This window comes from Mugil cephalus, chromosome 2 (genome assembly GCF_022458985.1).
Source record: "Mugil cephalus isolate CIBA_MC_2020 chromosome 2, CIBA_Mcephalus_1.1, whole genome shotgun sequence".
NCBI lineage: Eukaryota > Metazoa > Chordata > Actinopteri > Mugiliformes > Mugilidae > Mugil > Mugil cephalus.
Genome location: NC_061771.1, coordinates 2,155,258 through 2,179,493, shown reverse-complemented (window position 1 = coordinate 2,179,493; position 24,236 = coordinate 2,155,258). Strand labels below are relative to the sequence as shown.

The 24,236-nt window shown below is 38.5% G+C and overlaps 2 protein-coding genes across 3 annotated transcripts; both read left to right on the top strand.

The window, feature by feature from the left end:
- Positions 1-4,678: 4,678 nt before the first annotated feature.
- gga3a (golgi associated, gamma adaptin ear containing, ARF binding protein 3a) lies at positions 4,679-16,833 on the top strand. Of its 2 annotated transcripts, none has more exons than XM_047579357.1 (16): positions 4,679-4,758; positions 5,321-5,405; positions 6,011-6,086; positions 6,194-6,292; positions 6,385-6,508; positions 6,649-6,752; positions 8,949-9,029; positions 9,209-9,346; positions 9,679-9,760; positions 9,962-10,081; positions 11,310-11,516; positions 11,602-12,091; positions 12,799-13,007; positions 14,693-14,862; positions 15,015-15,125; positions 15,394-16,833. In XM_047579357.1, exons 1-16 carry the CDS (start codon positions 4,722-4,724, stop codon positions 15,502-15,504), a joined length of 2,244 nt encoding a protein of 747 aa, XP_047435313.1. In that variant the 5' UTR covers positions 4,679-4,721; the 3' UTR covers positions 15,505-16,833. The 2 variants fall into 2 exon arrangements, with proteins under 2 accessions (XP_047435313.1, XP_047435312.1); XM_047579356.1 differs by having other exon boundaries at positions 4,715-4,758; positions 5,305-5,405.
- Positions 16,834-18,036: 1,203 nt separating this feature from the next.
- Positions 18,037-21,731, top strand: sumo2a (small ubiquitin like modifier 2a). The gene is made up of 4 exons (XM_047579507.1): positions 18,037-18,191; positions 19,032-19,163; positions 19,802-19,873; positions 21,213-21,731. The coding sequence occupies exons 1-4, from the start codon at positions 18,171-18,173 to the stop codon at positions 21,279-21,281; spliced, it is 294 nt and encodes a 97-aa protein (XP_047435463.1). The 5' UTR covers positions 18,037-18,170; the 3' UTR covers positions 21,282-21,731.
- Positions 21,732-24,236: the final 2,505 nt, after the last annotated feature.

The window sequence follows — 24,236 nt, the reverse complement described above, 5'->3', positions numbered from 1 at the left end:
AGCTAATTGGTTGATTCAACCTCAGACTGACCAACAACTGTCCAGGACCCTCATGGAAAGGGACCCAGATGGATCAGTTATACATATATATATATATATATATATATATATATATATATATATATATATATATATATATATATATATATATATATTTATATACCCAGAGACTGGATCTTCTGGATCTGGGTCCCTTTCCATGAGGGTCTTGAACAAAAAACAAACAGGAGACAGAAAACTTTTATGTTTCACAAATAATTGCTTTACACATACACTGTGGGGAAGGATGAGACCATGCCAAATAAATTAAAGTAATATAAAGCTATTTCTTCTTTAGATTAAAAAGTAAACAAAAGGCCCAGCTGTCATATAAAAAGGTTTAAAAAAAAAATACACAAGTTACAATAATCCCAGTGTGTATAACTGAAGTGGCCTACATGTGAAAAGAGTAGAGGGTACACCAAACCCACCTATAGTCTGTAGAAACATTATGCACACAAGTCTACACATTTGAAGGTGTGAAAAGGCAGGGTAACTGCTAGTAGCAGAGACTGGATTATTTTATATTATCTATACTGGATAGTTGTTTGTTAACCATAAAAGTTTTCCTACACCCTAACTCAACTTCCTTGTATGTCATGTGTTCCTCCCCTATTTCAGCATTACACAGGCGAAAGGTGATCTTTTATTATTATTTGTGTAGAGGTAAGCCTCTGCAATAAATGCAGATAATTCCTTGGAATTCAGCCATGAGCCTGCCACAGTTTTGACTACCAATGAGCTGCTTGGATGTCTTTTCATATTGGTGATGAATAAAATCAATGAATATATCTGCCTACTTCACATAAAAATATGCAGAGGAAGAAGACTGACACGATAAAGTTCACTGAAATTCATGTTTGCCCTTGACAGATAAATGTTTTCCTAATTTAATAGTTGGCTTGCACTCAACAGATATTGGGCTTATCTGTTCAATTTGGGACTTTGTAATTCATACTGGGAACAAAAGAGAATTTGTGAAACAGGAGTTGGTCAAAGAAAGATCTTCGACTGACATGACAGAGAACGTTTCACTGTTCGGGTTTTGTTGAAAACACAAGTTCTCTCTGATCAGTGTTTTCTCATCAAGCAAACCAGAAACCATGCTGGGGGACTGCTGTGATTCAATCTGAAATGCTTCACAAGAAAATACTGCTCTTTTATCACAATAAATCACATTTGAATGCACACCACAGATCTCCTTAGATATGTTAACTCACCACATGGCCACACACAGTTTTAATATGAAATACAGTAAGTGCAACGTTAATCAGTGACTCTGGCAAAAAAAAAAAAAAAAAGAAGAAAGGAGCAGATTTAGAAACAGCAGGGTATTACAGTACAGTCTGCCTGCACGAAGTGGCTTCACATATGAGTACCTTAGCAACCAGTATGAAAAGATAAGCCCTTTTAAATGACACCAAACAGTCATTATCTTCTGTGTGTGATTACCTGTTTCTGCCACCACAAAAAAAGTAGTTCTGTCAAGCTTAATTTTGAGTAGTGTACAGCCACAACCCTAAACATTTGATAACCCTTAAATCAATCCATCCATCCATCCATCCATCCATCCATCCATCCATCCATCCATCTGGGCATATTTGAATTGATTTTTTTTTTTTACCATCCTGAAGGATCGTAAGGCTTTTGCAAGCCAGATGGTCCCCATAATCTCTCCAGCTTCTTGCAGTATACCCCATGGAGCTTACCAGTTGGATGAGGAGAGTTAGGGGGACTATTTCAAATGATGACTGGCTTCTTGGTTCAAGTTTAGAATGACAACATAGTCATGGACCATAGTTCAGTTTGAACAATGGGCATCACCTCAGGCGATTATGTGCTAGTCTTGAAGATATTGCTACAAAAATGTTTGAAGACAGTGGTTCTCAAAAATGGCATCACAAGAAAGAAGCAAAATATTCTTATATTCATTCAAATCATCTTGTATTAAGAAAAATCTGCCAATGGGCTTTGCTTGACAAATTCTTAAAATAAGCACAGTTCTTGCCTCTGAACAAAATATAAGATGTATTTCTTTGATACAAGGATTTTTTGCTTTCTTGAAATTCCTTTTTCGCAGTGTGGTGCGGTGGTTAGCACTGATGCCTCACAGCAAGAAGTTTCTGGGTTCTCCTTGTGTCTGCATAGGTTCTCTTCGGGTACTCTCACTTCCTTCTTACTTCTTTCTTACCGTCTTTCTCTCTGAGTTGGTCCCTGAAATAGGCTGGTGACCTGTCCAGGGTGTACCCCGCTTCTCGCCCAGTATGCGACTCGTGATCCTGTGACCATCTAAAAGACAAGCAGTTACAGAAAATGAATGAATAAGTACTTTCAAAAAGACTCAAACACATAGTTTTTAGTTGAGTACCCACTCATTGAATATATCACTCACTGCACTATTCGGAAATTAATCATAAGAGTGACATAGCAATATCAGTAACAGACATTTTAAATGGACTTGGTTACTAATTCCAGGTAAAATATGTGTGACTGCCTTCTTCTGTGCTGTGAAATGGCAAGTGTTAATTGGCATTCCAGGGCATTATTGCCACCTACTGATAAGAATTGCGAACAGAAGGCATTCTGTTGCATAATAAAATCCCTTTCAAAATAAAACCCCATAATTTCTTTTTGGCAATGACTGGTGGGAGGGCCCCCAAATAGCCCATTTAGAATCACTGGTTTAACACTTACCTTGAGTGAATCTAGATACTGAAGAAAGTGTGTGACATATCCAAAGCAGCACACTGTGTTGATTGTTCACAGAAAATTAGGGTTAGCTCTGATTGGCCTCGCACAGATGTAAATTCTGCCACCATACATGCACACATGAGGATGGTGGAGGAAGATATAGATTCACCTCAAAAGCAAGTGTAGGGACTAAGCCCAACGCTTCAAACCACTGACCAGGCTACATAGTACGGGTGAACTTGAACGACGCGCTACTGTCAGCTTGTGCAGTCTAATGAAGAAGACAGACGACTTCCAACTTGATGCTATTGCAATGTGTCTTTATTTCCAACCATAATAACATCCATTACTGGTGTGAAGTACTCCATGCATCATGATTCGACAACCAAAACTGTACAACTCTGACCCATAGCGTGCCTGAGCGCAGCGGTCAAAAACTGTATGCTCTTCCGACTAGCAACACCTGAACCCGGAAACAATAGTTCTCACCTATATAACCCCTCTTGCTGGAGCACTGAGGGCACCTACTGGCCCCATGCAGACACACAACCACACACACAAATGGCTCATACAGCAAAGTCTGACCAGATGCTACGTACAGTTGGTACACACTATGGAGGAAAAAAAATTATTCACACAAGATATTTCACCAAAACCTGTTTTTTTCTCCTCTTAACAAGATGCACCACAAGAGCTGAAGAGTTCCTAATGTTGGCTCATCACTAGCATAGTAAGTATTGGAAACCATTTAATATAACACAATCAGGGAAAAAATAAGCGCTTTCTACTGAGTGTGAATTTTCCAGCCTCTGCTTGCGTTACAGGAGCAAAGTAAGAGGAGACAATGCTGCACAAATCACTCATGTTAGAGGGAATATCAAACAAGGATAGCTGTGATTGCAGTAGATGCAGAAGCTGCTACATTCATGAGTGGTAGGAGGGGATGACTGTGTAATCAGGCTGTAATACGACTGTCACACTCATGGCTTAAGTGAGGATAATGCAACCAATACTGTAACCAGACTCTTTGCATAGGTTGACAAAGGATGACAAGCACAAAGTCAGGCAGGTCACAGAGTGATTTATTTTCTTAACATCAAAAGGACATTAGATAGACGACTGGACTGATACAAGGTCTCTACCAGAATTAGACTGACCCACTAAAGAGCTAGTCCTGTGAGTAGGCTAATATAGTCATTGATCTCTTTGTGTCATTGTAACCACTCTATATAGACAACTCTGGTTGTCTGTATGGAGGTGCATATTAGAGCAGGCTTTGGGGACTAACAAACAAGGTGTAATGATTTGAAAAGAGAAGTTTAAAATATACGGATAACTATAGAAAACCTTCTGATGGTACATGTATTCTTGTAAAACAACCATTTGCCTGAGGAGCACAGAAGGCTGGATGAAGCTAGGCTCTAGAAAATATCTGGTTGGACTGTCCCACAGACGTCTTCTTGATCTGCCTCGAATTATATATTATTTTATATAATGGGCATATATAATAATATGCCCATTATTATTACATATAATAATAATGGGCAACTTATTAGACATATTATTGTCTTTAATATATATATTACAATGCAGAAATCAGACAGTCTTAATTTGGTTTTAACAATGCAAATAGTAGATTGGTTTGGTCAGTACCAAAATCGACAGCCTTTGAAAGCGGAACAGAAACGTTCACTGGACGTTTAAAAAACCACGGGATGTCCACCACATCCATTATCAACTTAGCGCATGACGTTTAAAAAACAATGAAATATACGAATACATGACAAACTCTAACACATAATGATACATAAATGGTTTTGTTAAAATAGTCACATGCTGACTACTGTCGAAATTTTTGATTTTATCCGCACACACAAAGCACGTCGGTCATGGTGTGAGCGACTCCATTAACGAGCAGACACAGGCTCTTATTTGTCCGAAAGCACGTGAAGGTAGCAGGAGTCACGCGTTGTTTGCCTGAAAATACAAACATGGCGGATGATGGAGAGTCGCTGGAGTCTTGGCTTAGTAAGTGCATTTAAAACTATTTTCCCCTCCGCATTATATTATAATTATTTTATTAAAGAAAGGCACGTATGTGCTGTGAGTGTATTTAACGATAGTACGACACGCATGACATTACTGTATTTGAAAATTACCTTGCTAATTCGTCTGTGTAGTCAGAAGAAGCTAATGCAGTCAGCTGCTTGCTATTGGTGGTTGTCGATAGTCAAAATCAGCCTTGTGCTTTGGTTTACTTATATCTCTGAGTCCGTAACCTAGCGAGAATGGAAATATTATCTTGTTGTAGCGATCGACAGTACGGCTTTGTGTCTCTTCCTGGAGTTATATAAACACCTCCAGGCGTTATTCTGACAAAGTTACTTCAAACAGCAACAGCAGATGTGTTCAGTGAAATGTTTTGGGGCTAATTCAGAGAGACAGTATAACGATGGGATAACAACAGGGCTGTATGTAAGCTTAATCCTCAAAAGTTTGCTTGACAGGCTTTCTGAGCTTCCCGGGGACGTGGGGACATAAACTGACGTTAGGTCTGCTTCATGTTTATGAGAGGATGTATTCCTTTCAGATAAAGCCACCAACCCCTCCAACAGACAAGAAGACTGGGAGTATATCATGGGATTCTGTGATCAGATTAATAAGGAGCTAGAAGGGTAGGTCCCCATTCATTCAGCAAACGCACTCACTCACATAACATTGAACTGCACACATGTAATCCAATAGCCATTACTCTGCTGGTAAACAACACACATCCTGTGGGAAGTTTTTATCGAACCTGCTCCTATAATTTAATATTGAGTATGAGTAATTTGAATATTTTTTGTGTTTTTTTTTTTTTTTTTTTAAAAGTAATAGCATTTCCTCCCCTGGAGATGCATAGAGGAGGTGTGTGCAGTCACATTCTTTTCTTACTTCTCCTAGATCATGTGTGCACTGGGCAACTGTAAAAAGTAAAATACATTTCAGGTCAATCCAATTAAGTTTGACAGTTAAAGCTTAATAAGCCTAAATAAATAAATAAACATGATAAAGCTTCCTCCAAGCTATTCCTTAAGGATTCAACGTAAATGTCTTCACAATTCTGCTTAGACCGACAATATAAAAGAATATGACAGAAGTCTGATCTCAGTTCTGTTAAATACTTTGATGCAGCAGACATGTGCAGTCCTATTCTTTCACATTCAGGACATCCCTTGCATTTTTTAAAAATTATTATTATTGCATGTATGGCATTGTTGCTTTCTGTGATCTTTTTCAGTCCACAAATCTCCGTCAGACTATTGGCATACAAGATTCAGTCCCCTCAGGAGTGGGAGGCAATGCAAGCATTAACGGTCTGTAATGTAATCACGTCACTCTGTTTTTTTATTCTGATGTCCTCCAGCATAATAGAACCTGTAGAGGTCAGATATATTTATTTAAGCATGCTGTGCTCTTTTAGGTTCTTGAAGCCTGTATGAAGAACTGTGGGCGAAGGTTTCATAATGAAGTTGGGAAATTTAAGTTTTTAAACGAATTAATTAAGGTGGTTTCACCCAAAGTAAGTATATGTTTAAACTCCCTCTAATGTGGATACAATTATTTGAACTCATGTTTGGTGTCATGCTAAGCCGTGGATCTATTATTTTACAGTACCTCGGAGATAAAGTATCAGAAAAGGTGAAGAAAAAAGTGATAGAGATGCTGTATAGTTGGACAGTGTCGTTACCAGATGAAGCGAAAATTGGTGAAGCTTATCAGATGCTGAAGTCACAGGGTGAGAAATCTGTCGCTTAGTACCATTAATATGTGGTCATGAGTTTTAATTTCACAGTAAAACTATGAATGTGTGAAATCATACAGACTATTTACTACTATCTTATTTTAAGGTAATGTTGTGTGTGTTGTTTATTTTAGGTATTGTTTTAGCTGACCCAGAAATCTCTCTTGATGCTACTTTAATACCCTCACCGTCTCCACGACCCAAGAATCCAGTATTTGATGATGAGAAGAGGAGCAAGGTAAGAGGAACTATTTTGGGCTATTTTCATCTTTGTGTGAACACTACAGCCCACTCATTTTCTCTTGACTCATGTCTGTTACATATACAGATATTCAATTAACTGTTATTGACAGTAATTGATTATTAAAAACAGACTTTTGGAGACAGAATCTTCCCACAAATCATTCATGCAGTCATATTCAGACCTGGCATTAACAAGTGCGTCGCCAGCCAGCTCTCCAGATCCAGTTGCTGCCTCTAATGGATCTCTACCACTGCTCCAGAATGGAGAACATCTTTGTTTTATATGTGTTTCAGGAGTTGGACACACAGGTTAATTTGATGTTAGTTAGGCACTTTATTAACACTTTATTACTCCAACACTGGAAGTTTACATACACATTGTAATCTCTGATAATGAAGGAAAATAAAGACACATCAGTGAAATACGTGACCACACACAACTCCTTATACAGCAGCATGATTCCGTCAGTAACGAATCACAAGCCAATACTTTATTTAATGACAGAACCACACACAGTACACTCAATAAATGTACATATATGTGTGTGTATGTGTGTGTGTGTGTGTGTATAATGTGTACATACAGCGGATAAAATTGAACATGTCACAATTTTTCACAGTAAACATAGTTCTGAAGGTGCTATTGACATGACATTTTCACCAGGTGTTGATAACAACCCAAGTAATCCATACACAGAAAGACACCTAAACAAATAAGTTCATAAATTGTGTTAAAAATATTGAACACTCACATAAAGGGAGGTGAAAAAGGCATGGAAAGCCAAGACACCAGCTGAAATCTATCAGTTATCAGAAAACCATCCTGCCTCTTGTCAGTGCGAATGAATATCAGCTGGTTCAGTCTAAATTAATGGCCTATAAAAAGGTGTCATTACCAAGGTGTCACACAAGGAACATCTTATGATGGATAAAAGCAAAGAACTCTCTCAAGACCTTTACAACCTTATTGTTGCACAACATTCTGATAACATTGGTTACAGAAGGATTTCTATACTTCTGAACGTTCCAGTGAGCACTGTTGGGGCCATAATCCAGAAGTGAAAAGAACATCGTTCGGCCATAAACCGGCCACAACCAGGAGCTCCTCGCAAGATTTCTGACAGAGGAGTGAAAAGAATTATCAGAGGAGTTGTCCAAAAGCCACTTGTGGTGAGCTTCAAAAAGACCTGGAATTAGCAGGTGCAATTATTTCAAAGAAAACAATGAGCAATGCACTCAACAGCCATGGCCTGTATGCAAGCTCACCATGCAAGACTCCATTTCTGAAGAAAAAGCATGTTGAAGCTTGTTTGTACAAGCCTATAAAATACTGGGAGACATAGTCTGGTCAGATGAGAGCAAAATTGAATTCTTTGGATGCCATAGCACACACCATGTTTGGACGACAAAATGCAGTACACATCACCCGAAAAACACCATACTGACAGTGAAGTTTTGAGGTGGGAACATCATGGCGTGGGGCTGTTTTTCTGAATATGGTAATGGCAGATTTCATATAACTGAAGGGAGGATGAATGGAAAAATGTACAGAGACATTCTTGAGAAAAATCTGCTACTATCTACCAGAATGATGAAGATGAAACAAGGGTGGACATTTCAGCAAGACAATGATCCCAAACACAGAGCCAAGGAAACTCTCAACTGGCTTCAGAGAAAGAAAATAAAGCTGGTAGAATGACCCAGCCAATCACCTGACTTGAATCTAACTGGAAATCTATGGAAAGAAGTAAAAATCAGAGTTCCTAGAAGAGGCCCACGGAACCATCAAGATTTAAAGACTGTTTGTGTGGAAGAATGGGCCAAAATCCAACCTGAGCAATGCATGAGACTAGTTTCTCCGTACAGGAGGCATCTTGAAGCTTCATTACCAACAAAGGCTTTTGTACAAAGTATTAAATAAATATCAGTAAGCATGTTCAATACTTTTTCCCTCTGTTATTTTATATTATTACACATAACTTAATTTCTGAACTTATTTGTTTTGGTTTCTTTCAGATGTGTGTGTGTGTAGAATTGAGAGGCACAAATAATTATGATTTGTGGATCTGTGGATTCAGTTTGTGTTTTTTTTAAGATTGTGGGAGCAGGAGTTGTTTTGCTGCTGTCTGTGTGGTCTATGGGGAAACAGGATTGTCTGTTTGGTAACGAATGGTCCCTCATCTCTGTGCAGAGATTAGCAGAACTGCTTAAAAGCAAAAAGCCTGAAGATCTGCAAGAGGCCAATCTTCTCATCAAGAATATGGTCAAGGAGGTGTGTCAGTTTCAGATGAACGGTTTAACTTGTTATGGTTGAGTTTTATGTAAGCCTTAGTCCTGGCTGCGTTTTCCATTTTTGCTTCAAAACTAGTATTGTCAACTCATTATCAGGTTTTGTGACTTTGATAGACAAATGCCACTCAACAATTCTTTTTTGTCTTTTTTTTTTATCAGGATGAAGTGAGGACAGAAAGAGTAATAAAGCTAAAAACCACCTTGGAGGCTGTCGACAACAGTGTCAAACTTCTTAATGAGATGCTTGTTCACTTCAGCCCAGACGACTCCACAGATGGAGACAAGGAGCTTATTAGGGTTGGTTCTGTTATATAAGATTCAAATGACCTTTTTAAAGCAATTAATTTATTTTTTGACCTTAATTGACCTTTCTGGAAACACTTGGAAATGTCCAAATGTTACTGATACAACCTCAAGAAAGTAAGTAAGCTGCTGTGGAGCAGGAAGACAAAATAGTATATTTATTAGAAAAACTGTGGTGATATAAATACACTTATTAAAAAAAGTTATAAAACTGAAGTAAAAAAGGAATATGTATGCAACGAAAGGACACTGTATTCTTTATAATAGAGTTGAGTATGAGACGGCATTGGTTATTTTTTCATGCTCTATTGCTTTATTATTTCCAGGAGTTATATGGTGATTGTGACAGTCTTAGGCAAACGGTATTTAAGCTTGCCACTGAGACTGAGGATAATGACAGCAGCTTGGGTAAGAGATCCTGTAATTTGTTCCTGTTGACTGTGACAGTCTTGCTGTTTTCGCTTGTGCTTACGACCAACATGTACCAGACCCACTCAACTTATGAAAACAGTGTATTTACATTTTACAAATTCTGTGGGAAAAACTGGTTTGTTTGTTTTTTTTTTGGAAAAAAAAAACTTTCATTAACTTTCCCCTGGTCTACTTCAGGAGACATTTTGCAGGCCAGTGACGATCTCTCCCAGGTCATTAACTCCTACAAGAAGATTGTGGAAGGACAAACCATCAATGGGGATTCCGGAGTAGCACAACAAACATCAGTCAGACAAGGTAAATTATAACTTTTAGGTCATTTGAGATTACAAGCAGATGTCTTTATGCGGGTTTTGCAGGATTTCAGTAAATATTGTAGCATGGTAGTTTCTTAGCGGTTCTCCTAAAGGTTGTCAAATAGACACAGTATTGCCTCATATTTTGTGTGAATCACAACTGATTAATGCACTGCTGTAAACACTTAAAGCTATACAGTGGTGTGAAAAAGTGTTGCCCCCTTCCTGATTTCTTTTTTTTTTTTTTTTTTGCATGTTTGTCACAGTTTGTCATGTTTCAGATCATCAAACAAATGAATATCAGTCAAAGATGTCACAAGTAAACATAAAATGCAGCTCTTAAATGAAGATTTTTATTATTCAGGGAAAACTAAATCCAAACCTACATGGCTCTGTGTGAAAAAGTGATTGCTCCCTAAACCCTAAACCTGGTTGGACCACCCTTAGCCACAACTACAGTGAAGCATTTGTGATAATTGCAAGAGGGAAATGCTCTCTGCCTCGCTCCTTTATGTGGTCATAGTGCGCAGTTTTCTGAGCCATTTGAATTTAATAAATAACGAAAAGAAACACAATCCTTAAAACAGCTAACTTCAACTGCTCCATGTTTGCCGTTTGTATTAGGTGCTACTGACTGTTGACTTTCTTTCCACTGATCATTTGTTTTTCCTGGAGGGGAGGGAGGGACTTCCTGTCCTACATCGTCCAATCTACGAGAACTCCTTTCAGCCACAAGATGTTGCTCAGAAAGCTTGGTGCGCTTCTGATGTTGCAGTTTGAAAGCAGAACTGAACCAAATGATAAATGAAAAAAACAGACAAAAAAAAATAAAAAAACAAAGCTCTCCAATTGAATGGAATCCTCTTGGCCAAGAATGAAAACAACCTAATAAGTGATTTCTTGATTGAGAACAGGTGTGGCAGTAATCAGGCCTGGATGTGGCTAGAGAAATTTAACTCAGGTGTGATAAAACAGTTTAGTGGTTTTAGGTGTAAGAAACATGCAGAAGTGTCAGTGGTAATGGATGGGATGGATTGTCCATGATGGAGAGCAGTTTATCCAGTGTCTTCCAGTCCCTCACTCCAACTCTCTACCAATCACATGTCCAGCCTTCTGGATCAATTTGTTGATCCTACTGACGTCTTTTTTTTGCTGGTGCTACTCCCCAACAGACCACAGCAAATTAGCACATTTGTTTGCCAGTTCTGATGTTGTGCTCCATCTGATAGGCACTGGACGCACAAACCAATCAGAGATTCTGATTGACCTGGTGGATATGGACACACAGAGTCCCTCTCCAACCAAGCAGCAAACCCCAGTAACTCCTCAGTCCTTTCCTGTCGACCTGCTGTGCGGATCAGCAGCCACTGATGCTCAAAGTCTTAGCTCACCCTCTGCAGCATTCTCACTGCTGGATGAAGAGCTGCTATCCTTAGGTAATGGGCAGTATGATGTTGTTCAATCCCTGTGATTCTTTTCTGTTATAAGTGACATGTTTTCAACATATTTGTGTATTTACAGGCCTCAATGAACCCGTTCCTGTTCCAAGTGAAGCAACACATATAAACCTGAGCAATCATTTTCAGGATTCCAGTAAAAATGTGGGCCTTTTTGACACCAGTTTACCAACAGTTCCTGCATTCTCTACATCTTCACCCTTTCTAGATGGCCTACCTACAACAACCCCCACTTCCTCGATGGGTTCTGCCCACACTTTTACAACTGCCTCTGGCTTAAGCTTCTCAGGCCCTGTTTTTTGCACACATCCCGTTTCTACAGCATCTGTCCCGACCACATCAGTTGTTCTACCACAACCCCTCAGTTCGGTACTGACTTCCATGGCCCCAGCTGCTCTTCCTCAGTCATTCAGCACGACTTTGCCTTCTTCGTCAGCTACACATGTTAACCAACAGCAGGTCACCATTTCATCTGGAGTCTTTCACTCACCCTCAGCTTCTGTCAGTAACAATCTGCAAGACCTCTCCTTGCTGGATCTGGGCAGTCCTAATAAGTGAGTAATGTGCACGTCATGAAACAAACCTGGGTAGAGCAGGCATCTGTCCACCTGCCACCCAAAATATCTTGCATTCTGCATTTCCTTTTCATGATGTGTCATTAAGTAGTTTTACTTGCCATTGTTCTGTTTTATTGTTTTATAAAATTGCCTAGTGAGATGTTTGCCAATGACACCTCTGTTTTGCCATATGAAATTGCATCTCAAGCACAGGTTTACAGTTGACTGGTGAGACTGTCTTATCCTCTGATAGGAACTGACACTAGTAGCCACTTAACAAACCCAGCTTTGTTCACTGTGACAACAAAACATTACTGAAAGTGATTAAGTTTTTTTTTGGTTTTGAAACACCCTAACATTATTTTGTGTTGTCTCAGTGTAATCAAAATTCAAATATGTGGGGCTAATAATATAATGTGTCTGTGCTAAATGTTCCAATTTGTTTAGTTTTCTGGTGGTTGAGATGTTCTGTAATGTGAAGCTAAATGCGTCTGCATTCCACTTTTAATGATAGACCAAATGGTAGTATTTATTTTTATTCTGCTTCTGTCACCTTGTTATCACAGAGGTGTATTCTTGTGATTTTAAATGTAGACATTAAGGAAGCTATAATGTCCTTCATGCTATCAAGATCTTTACAGTAACATTGGTTTGATGGACTTTGGCAGCTTGTTCAAGACTGAATTCTCTTGCTTGTCTTCCAGTTTTGGTGTTACTTCCACTACACCCAAATCACTGATTGCAGGAGGAATGCAAGACTGGCCTACTCCTCCCACTACCAAGAATCAGGCAGATGACAGCCCTCTGCTACGCTCTCTGTCCCCCATCCTTCCCCTGAGCCAAGTCAATCCAGGCTGGGGACAGGAGGTGTCCCTGGCTAATGTATTTGTCCCTTTGGATGCCATCAAGCCAAGTGAGTTGAAGAAAGTAAAGTTTACGATTTGTGTGTTTTAAGGAGTAGGGATGGCTCAACACCACTTTTTTCCATCCGATTCTGCAGCCTTGAGGGTCGGCCGATACCGATCCATTTGTTTTTGTCTCAAAGTTGTTAATAATACATGAATGTAATTTGCTTGATACTGACATCTAATAATATCACAGCACAACAGCTATTCTGGTCCCCAAAAGAAAAAAGGGAAAATATGTGTAAAATATTTATGAATTAACATAAAATAATAGTAACTCCACTAGAATAATGTAGGTAGTAGTTACACCTGGCTCTTTAAGACACACAATCAAAACAAAAAAACTCGAGGCTATACACCTGATTTGCTGCACCAAAACAAAAACAGAACAACCCCCTGAGATACTCGTTTTGCCAACATTGAACTCAGCTGTTTATCTTCGGTTAGTGTAAAGTAATTCCACACGGCAGACATGACCACAGCTCTGCGGGCTTCTGTTCACATGACAGAAACATAGGCACATGGCAACCATGGGACAGCTCGACAACAGTGTTGCATGTGGTGCAAAATGAAGTTGGGCTTATGGATTGGATCAGATGGATTCTAATAAAAAAAATCCGATACCTAATCCAGTCTTTTTGGCCTGGATCGGACTCGATACCAATCCAAAAAAAAATGTGATATGGTACATGGGAGATGGTCTTTAATCCATGCCATTTTACAAATGTGAATTTCTGTGAAGTTCACAATTCTTTAAAATAATACAATAAAAAGCACATACTCGTATTAGAATAAAAAAGGAAAAAGGTGGTTGCCTTAATAGCAGAGCGTCTCCCAGGTACAGTTATATCTTGGTTGATTTAGGCTGGTTCAAATGTTTGTGTCCATATCTAGACTTGCATAAAGATCAGAGCTCTGCAGAGTGTCTGCCATTTGCCACAGGACTCTTTGTTCCTATTGTCACTGTTGATAGATGTATATGACTGGTTGGACTTTATGGGTCATTTTCATGTACTTCTATATGAATTTGGGACCGATCAGAGGTCTACATGAGGATGGCAAATTACAAGGCTTTAAACGAGGCTTTTATCACTGGAAAATCCAACACCTTTGTCACAAATCACTTCATGCAAATTGTTTCATGCAGATTTTTGTTTATGCAGTGAAACAAGTGTTTTGTAACCTTTAAACTTCCAAGTAAAGATGGCTATTTTTCCTTCAACAACCACAGTGATTTGGGGAACTGATTGTTGTATCAACAACAGTCTGTTTTTCATCTACACTTCAGTAAAATATCCCGTAGACAAAGTAATCACATAAAGATACTGATACTGATGTCTTTATGGCAGGGGCAGTTTTATAAACTCCTACTCTTTCTTGTCAGAAACAGCTTTTTTCATCTAGGTTCTAAACATGAACATTAGACATTAGTGCCTCTTAGTGGTGACAGTAGCAAACTGGAAACAGAAACTTAATGTGCCATTAGTGATATTGCATGTAGTTTTGTAGTTTAAGTAATTATCAGAGCATACGGAAATATATGGATGTGCACAAAAAAACGACTGCTCTGGAAACAAGATGAGGTATTTGAGGGAAGACTCTTTGCTGCACCACACTGGCTCAAATTTCTTTGTGCCACTCTACACTGTATTAACAACCATTTGCTTTCACTCCCTTTTCTGCTGTCTCTCAGGTAAAGTGTGTCCTGTGACAGCATATGACAAAAATGGTATTCGTCTGCTGCTGCATTTTGCTACTGACTGTCCACCTGGCAGGTCTGACGTGTTGGTGATGGTGGCGTCCATGCTTAACACAGCCCCACAACCTGTCAAGAATATTGTTCTGCAGGCTGCTGTGCCCAAGGTAAAACATCCATGGCATCAATTTTATTGCATATTAAGCTACACATTGTGGATCAATATTTAAGTATTAATGTAGGCAAATGTTCAGCTCTTAACAAAGATACTTGAGTGAATAGTAAATCGTGTCTATGGATGTCTGTTCCAATTTTCCAGTCGATGAAAGTAAAGCTGCAGCCGCCCTCGGGGACAGAACTGGCTCCTTTTAACCCAATACTCCCCCCTGCTGCCATAACTCAGGTCATGCTGCTTGCCAATCCTCTTAAGGTAGAGCTCATCCTTGGGCTATTTTTTGATGTTCATACATGTGTTCATACATTCAGCATTCACTGTATTCACTGAAAGAAATCCTGCTTGCTTCAGTTGTATCTCAGACCTAAAAGCAAAGCTCAGTTTTACTCCCTATCACAGTCCTATCCCTTCTTCTGTTGTATCCTAGATATTATGAGTGGCATCATCAGCGCACAAGATATTGTGTATTCCAAAAAGCTAATGACAGCTGCCAGCTGACTCTGTTATGCGTTATGTTTTTCAGGAAAAGGTTCGGATGAAATACAAACTGACTCTCACTCTGGGAGAGCAGCCACTCACAGAAGTGGGGGAGGTGAATGAGTTTCCACCTGCTGAAACATGGGGGTCTCTATAGCCCTGCCTAGCCATTTAGGATGGCCAGACACCACACTTAAACGATTTAGTATGTCAATGGGAAAAATAAATTTATATTGTATACTTTAATTGAGAAGCTCTAGATGGCCTGCTTAAGTAGCCAAAGTTCTGTAGTGTATATCCATATTTAGTTATGACAGTGCTGGGAGTAGTCAGTGACACAGTAACAAACCATAAACACAGGTTGAATGTGGATTGGATGAAGTGTTATTTTTTGGTGAAATTTAACATTTGCAATGTTGTATTACTATTTTGTCCTTCTCCTCTTTAAATGTACTCCTGTTTCTCTATCATATCAGAATATATTGGATAAGACTTAAATGGAGCAAAAACACACTGATGGAGAATTTAAAGTCATGGTTATATGATCATGTCACCATAAACTGAATTTCACAGGATTTTCTGCTGATTTTATATATGATTGAAAAATGGTGAAGACTCTGGGCTGGAGCAGACAAAAGCCCCTCTGTTACTAATTACTAAGCACACATAGGTTGGATTATGGGTTATGTTAAAATGTTGTTTCTCACAGTTGCTACTGAATACTTACTGCGTTTATACTAAATCATAGCTCAGAGTCTTATACTTAGAACGATGTTTTTAGTATTTCAGTATTTATTGTCATGAATGTATAATTTATTTTTCTTTGGGAGAATGATATCAGATCTGTTACCGTACTGAATAGTATTGCCATCCACACTCAGTATTGCTGTGAGAGATATACAAGCCTGAAGCTGTGTCTCAGAGGCTTAAATGTTACCAAATGTTCAGATAGTCATGTTTAATTATGTTACATTATTTATTGGAATCCACACCTAGGTTGCTAGGCTACATGTCCTGTTCCATGACCAGGCTGTAAATTCTGGATAGTGTTTTATTAAAGAAATTCTTGCTAGATATAACTGTAGCCATGTACAAGAGACTACTAAGGGCAAGAATCAGGTGTTGACCCTCTGATAAGCCGTGGACGGTATATTGCTAGTCAATTAGATACTAAATATATACATTTGACCTGAAAGACAGTGTGATGCTGACAATTCTCTCAATATCAAGCATAAATGTTGTTTGCATAAGAGTATTCACATCAAACTAAGTACATCAGTGGTAAAACAATAAAAAAGCTTACAATGTCATCATCTGAAACGTATTTATTTTTTCTTTCTGGGGTTACTTTTTCCTTACATAATAGTTTTCTTAAAATATTATTTATTTATCTTTGAATGTTTAGCTAATTCGTCATTGCATTTTTTCAAAGATACTTCTGTGTTTGGGAAAAAAAATAAAGACTGGGAATGATCTATTTCTCTTATCTTGTTCACATTTCTTGCCTCATTTTTTTTTTTTTGTGTATAGAGACCCCTGTGTAAAGGACAATGTGCACAACACTGATATGGTCTATTTAATGTGGCAATCATAATCAGATTGAGTAAAATCTGTTGCGTTGAGGGTTTAAAAGCGCTCTTTAAAGGTCCTACATTTAATCTCAACAACGGCAGCGATGCAGGAGAGGGATCCCTTGTATTGTGATATAAGAAAAGATTCACTGATCTCCGAAGGGAGATTGAAGTGTTGCAGTGGTGGGACAAACAGTGCAAAAATACAATGTAGAAAAATAAGATAAGAAAGAAGTGACAATAGATAACATAATAGAGGTACAAGAAATATTTATAGCTGTTTTACCAAACCTAAGTCAAGTGAAAAATGTGGAAGTGGTGATGAAGTATACACTACAGACATGAATGTCATGAATAATGACAACAGTTATAAGAGTACGCACTTGAGAAAAACTGAAGCTGAATGTGAAGTTTTTAAGATGGAGGAAGATAGAGTATGTAGACAGTCCTTTAGGCACGGAGGAAAATCAGCAGCATTGCTAGGGTAACACTGTTACATTAATGATGCATTCATATGCAAGAAATGTATTAACTCAGCTGTTCAAATATAAGCGTACACTAACCCCTTTGTGTGCTCTAATGATAAAGTCCATTCCATTCACGTTGTGGAGTAGAACTAGAAAGTACAAAACGGAAATACTACCTCACTCAAGTTCGCAGGTAAGATAAGAATGCTAATGATGGAGTATTACTATGTTATTTCTTTGTAACTCGTATTGTGGAAGAGGAGCTACCATGACATTGCTCCAGCCAGCATATTTCAGCAGCGCCCATATGCACCACATTGTCTGCAGCTGACGCAAAAAGCCGCGCAAGACAGTTTAGCTGCAGCAGAACAGGCGCAGCCGCAGAACACAGTGGTGCGCGGATCGACCAAAGTAGCGATGCTATCGGCATCGTATCGATCGATATTAGCGGTTGTTTGCACAAACGCTAATAAAAAGTATTTTATTTGTCTACAGTTGTGTCCTTTAGTGACCATAATCTTCAAAACAAAATTAAAAACAAAATCATTCACGCATCATGCATTTTTTTTTATCTTCATTCAAATTTGGATATTGATGATGCGTTCACTTAAAATAATGATGTTGCATTGCTCTCCATGAAAGTAGCTGCTTTTGTTAAGTGAAAAGTATTTGTATCGACAACACTGTGCTGTATTTACTTGGTATCGGATCGATACCGGATTTTGCGGTATCGCCTACTCCTAGCAGAACAGGCGCAGAGTCAGACAGCAGCTACAGCAGCAGTCATGGCGGACGAAAAGCCCAAGGTGAGGAGCGGACTTTGTCTACAGTATTTTTTGTTGTTGCTGTTGTTATTGTTGCTGTTGTTATTGTTGCTGTTGTGTGCCACCGTCGTCTAGGTGGTAATTGTAGAGTCTGTGCTGTGGGTAATTCCAGAAAACGATTCAACCCAAACACTAGCTAACGTTAGCGCCTTAACCGCCCATGTAGGAATTAGCTGAATGAGCTAACATGCTAAAACGCCTGAATCCCCGGCACAATGGAAGAAATAATATTATCTGTCCGTTTTGAATGCACTCAGTCGTCTCCCTCCGAGCGTTACCACCACGATTAATGACTCACTTTAATATTAGTGAAAAGATGGAGTTGTTGTATATCCAGGGGGCTTGATATACAACAAGTACCAAAGAAAAGTGAGTGAACCGCAGTGTGCAGCGGATGGGCCCCAAATCAATTAAGTCTTAGTTGTTAAATTAATTCTACGTAAATTGGGTTCGTTGTGTTAAGCATCGACTAAGGGAATAGCCTATCTAGATATGTGGGATTGTTGATAGTGAGCATTTCCAACTTGGCTAGGCCGTTGGGCATCCTTGTTGTAGGCCATTGTCGGTTTGCTTGCTTAATGCTAATGCTAACATTGTTGAAGTTCTAAGTCTTCGTTCAGTGTCCTGATCACGTCCGATCTGTGCCCACCGAGGGCAGTCATGCAGATGTTTCAGTGGTTTTAAATGCAATTTTGTATTTGAGTTATATCACACGCTTACTTAAAACGTATCTGGCCCCGAGGGTGGTGGATGCGCCATTACTTCTCATCCTTTTTTTTCAAAGCGATTTGACTCACTGTGAACTTGTTGCTGTCTTTCCAGGAGGGAGTGAAGACGGAGAACAATGAGCACATCAACCTGAAGGTGGCAGGGCAGGATGGCTCGGTGGTGCAGTTCAAGATCAAAAGACACACTCCTCTCAGCAAACTGATGAAAGCTTATTGTGAACGGCAGGTGAGGCAGTTACACAGCTAACATGCAGATACTAAGGAACACACTTTTATTGCTTATATGATTACTCCAATAATATTCATGTCAGTACAGTACATGTCAGTATTGAAGTAGACAATACTGTCATGAATGCAACATACATATGACTATAACTGGTTCTCTCGCTCTAACTGGTTACATTTATGATCTATTCCTGAAACTCAGGATCCCCTTGCCCACAGATGTCAAACGTTAAAGATGCCCGCCAGAGGGTCTAATGAGACCCGTGGGATGAATTTGCAAAGTGCAGAAATTACATATTAATTGCTATTTATCCAATAAAAGCAACTGTGACTCATAGGTTTCACACAGTTTTAGTAAGAGTTGTGGACATGACACAACGCTGAGACCTACAAATATACAGAAGTTGCACTTCTTTTTCTTAAGAAATGTCCTATTGTTCCTTACATGTTTTGTAATTGAGCAGGTCATTGAATGTGAACATTTTCATAAAGGACTTTGCACTAAAACAAAGAGAAACATTTGAGCTTGGCATTATTTATTGGTTAATACACTATTGTGTTATTGTTCTGGCCCCCTGCCCTAGCCCATAATGGTGACTTTAAGTAGTTTAATACTAATTCCTCTGTCTGTCTACACAGGGACTGTCAATGAGGCAAATACGGTTTCGATTCGATGGTCAGCCCATCAATGAAACAGATACACCTTCGCAGGTAAACCTACAACCTCTTTTCCAACCTGTGCATTGCTCTGGGAAGCTGTATACATTCATCCCACTACTCTTCCATCAGTAAACATATCAGATGTAATAATCAGTTTCAATGAAAATCAATATTATTTAGTAACAAAATCAGCTGGTGTGGGCTATTTTACGTTACCTGACTCTTCATACTTTTATAAGACACTGTCATTTCCTTTGCATTCCTATTGGAAGTTATATTAACCTGCCTTGATGCATATTAATGCAACTCATTATTCAGACCTACATGATTTAGTTGCGCTGTGAAACCCTGTAGTGGCTGTGAAGCTTCTTATCCAGGTCAGATTAAGTTATACGTTTGTCAATCCCCCATCCAATTGAGGGTGAAAGGGCAGCATCAGGAAAAATAAGAAATCTGCAAAAATACTTTTGTTAACAAAATAGCAGATTAACGATTAAGATAACAAACTGTGTACACTAGAGGTGCATATGCAGTTTTATGTACATGTGCAAGCAAATTTAGATTGAGTGGGGACATGCTCTTGTGTTATGGTGTGCTTATTGTTTACAGACAAAGCGCACAAATACCAGTGCTGAGGAGCTATGAATAGATTTAAATACATACTGCAGTTGCAGGCTCCCATATTGTACATAGAGACGGTTTGTTTTCTCATGGAAAGTCAACGATCATCTGAAACTCTGCTAACTAATGGGTGAAGATGAAGCAAGGTAATATGATGATAACCATATGTTAGGGCTGGGTTTATAAAATTGATTGTCTGATTCAAATTGATCTTTAAGAAATCCGATTTCTATTCATATCACACTAGGATTGATTTGTTTGTAAAGTTATATGCCGTTTCCTACACTGCAATTACTCTACATCTTGTTTAGAAATCTTCCTGTGGTCTTGCAAGACAGGTTTTGTCTGGTTAGTTTTGCAAGATTGTGCAATGAGAAGCACATGAAAGGAGTTACAAGCTGATATGTGGCAGCATTTTTGATTTTAAAAGTATGATGGTAGCAAAGAGCTCAACAAAAGAAAAGCCATGTGCCAACTAGAGGTGCAGTACTGTGGATTTACTACAAATCTTAAAAACCAATAACATTGGTTTTATGAATTCTCTTTCATCACTAAGTTTGTTACAAAACTGAAAGATCTCTAAATTAATCAATAAAGAAATTAACTGGATTAGAATTGAATCAGTTCAGGAAATCAATGGTGATTCTCATCCCTAGTAAGTGTGGAGTTGATTTCTGTTTAGGTGAACATTCATGCAATACACACCTGAATGACTCACTTACGTCTTTAATGTTTCAAACCACTAAAATTTCAATATTTGTTTTTACAGCTAGAAATGGAGGACGAAGACACAATTGATGTGTTCCAACAGCAAACCGGAGGATCGCTCTTTCTTTAAAGACTATTTCCTATGAACGTCCCTACCTCCCCTTTTTGCCCCCTGAAGATCTTTGTTATGCAGTCTTCACATGCTCCTGACCAGTGTTAATACCATTCAATCCACAAAATGCTCAAATGCAGCAGTAGCACAGTTGATGTGCAGTTTTGTCACTTTCACATTCATATGTTAACGTGTGTGAACTGCGCAGTGTAGACAACTTGTGAGCTGCAGTGAGTCTAATGTGCCGAGGAAATTAAAAGCTTCACATAATAAGTTGTTGCTTTTTTTTTTCTCTCAAGACTTTTCTAAAAACAAATCCTACACCTTGTTTTTGTTTTTATACTTATGTCATTGATGGTTTGATTCAGATAGAATTTTGTCATTGTTAGGTAAGCCTGTGTTTGAAATTCACTGACATCTGTGTTTATTATAAAATGTATTGGAATAAACTGAGTCTTTTTTTACACATTTTGTTTTGTCTATTTTTTTTTTTTTTTAACCATCCTAACATACCCCCATCTGAACATTTCCGCCATCATGTCTGGAGGTTTGAGATTCCACTGATCTGTCTGTAAGATGCTAGGCTGCATTTGTAAAGCTGTGCCTTTGAAGTCTGTAAACAAGACCTACTTCCAGTCTATAAAAGAAAAAAAAAAAAGAAAAACACTGACTCTCTTGAGAATTAATTGGGGAAAAATATCCAACAGTGTACAAAATGTCAATTTTGCTCTCTGAGGCAGATGTATTTGACCTCAAACTGCTGTCAGTTAAGATTTAGTGTTGTATGACATGTTGTATCTGCTGTGACACCATGTCAACATATTGACCCAGTACCTAGCAGCAGCTTACTTGAACCACATGACTATCTACCAGGCACTGTTGATTTCACTGTTGGTACTAAACAAGACGTGACAAGTTACATCAGTAAATCAGTGTTTTCCCTCTGGGAATGATATGTATCTCTCTGCCCAATGTTTCCCAGAGACATTCAAAGGCACCATGATTTGTGAATTTGTGTGGTTTCCCTGAACGCCATGAAAACATTCTCAAAACTTAGTCTGTGCTGCCCTTTCTGTCTATGTCATAGGCTGTTAATAAAGATTATATTTCTATACAGTCTGTATCTGCCAATTTCATATGCGCACGCTTAACAATTAGGAACGTCCTGTCACAGAGTGATGCTTCAAAACTAGTTGATGCATTTGTGTCTTAAAGGTAGGATTGCTGTAATTCATTACTGTCTGGCTGTCCAAATAGCTCTTTAGAAACCTCCAATCGATTCAAAATGCTGCAGCAAGAGCATTGACAAGAGAGATCATATCACTCCAGTTTTAACTTCTCTTTATTCAGACCAACTGTAATATATATGTAAATATTACACACACAGCTCTTAAAGGCCTAGTTCCATCATATCTGGAAGACTTTATTGTACCATATCATCTCAACAGATCACTTTGAATGCGGGCCTGCTTCAGCCTGTGGTTCCTAGAATTCAAAAAGTAGAATGGGAGGTAGAGCCTTCAGCTATCAGGAACCAACTCCCTGTTTAGGTTCAGGAGGCAGGCCAAGAACAACAAAATTAATATTTTGGAATGGCCAAGTCAAAATCCCGAACTTAAACCAATAGTAATGTTGGAAGCAAGCAGTTCATGTGAGCAAACCCACCAACATCTCAGACCTGAAGTGGTTCTGTGGAAAAGGCTAAAGTTCCCCCAAGCTGCTGCAGACCACCGATCAGAAGTTACTGAAGACATGTGGTTGATGTTATTGCTGCGAACATCAAGGAGGCCACACCAGATAAACAAGGGTACACATACAGTATATTTGAACCTCACACATCTGTACATGTGATGCATTTTCCTGAATAAACAAATACAAAAAGCATAATATTTGTGGTTTATTTGTATGATCAGGTTCTCTCACACTTTCAGACACACTAACACACACACAGACATACTCACACTTGTGGTCCCCAGTAGCCACGTGGCTCCATTATAATAATGGTACTTTTACAAGAACGTAAATGTACAGTAAACATGTGAAATATCACTAGTTGTCTTTTAATGAAACGTTAACATCACAGAATGCATGGTCTTAACATTTTAAACGTCGTATTTTCAAACTGGCATGTAAACGGTTAAAATCCTGAAAACTTGAAATTTTGGTAGTTTCAAGCAGGTCTGAAGTTGTTTTAGTGATTCATGAAAAAAAGTAGAAAAGATTTCGAAGTATGATGATTTTATGATTTATTCTTTATGCGTGTATATATATACAGGTGTCCAAAGGAGTAAAATTTTAAGGAGGGCATAAGTGTTAATTTGATTTGATAATCCACATTCCTCCCGACCTCGCTGTATTTACTGATACCGTTTTTATTATGTATTTATTTCAGTGTACCTATCTAGTCGGGTTAATCCTGTTTATGTTTTATGCAACAAAATGTCTTAAGAGCGCTTCTTCAAGATATATAACTGCATCCTCATCTATTTGGGACTTATATAATCCGTAGCCTTGACTGGAAACAAAAAGCAAAAGAAGCAGTTGTTGACTATGATACTGATGTTTGACGTCTATCTCTATCTCTTTCCGTGTCATGTAAATAAGTAATCCAATCATTTGTTTGATTAATGTCGCAGGATCCAATCAAAAAAGGAGCTGTGCTTTTGTGGGTGTTACTTATGGTCTGTGGTCTTATTCCGCATCGCTGTAAATTTATCAGAATGAGCAGAGAGAATCCGGAAGAGCGGAGAGTTTGCCTTCACAATATAAGCCAACAACTCACATGTATTGAGATAAGAATTATTTAAAAAAATATCACATCTGAAAACCCAATTTTATTCTAAACTAGTTATAAACAATTTTATGACTTGGCATGGCCATACAATCGAAATATTCCATTTGTCCTCCTGTTATATTTAATTTAGAAAATACAACCGGAAGTTATATATCGGCTTCTGGTCAATTTGTCACTGG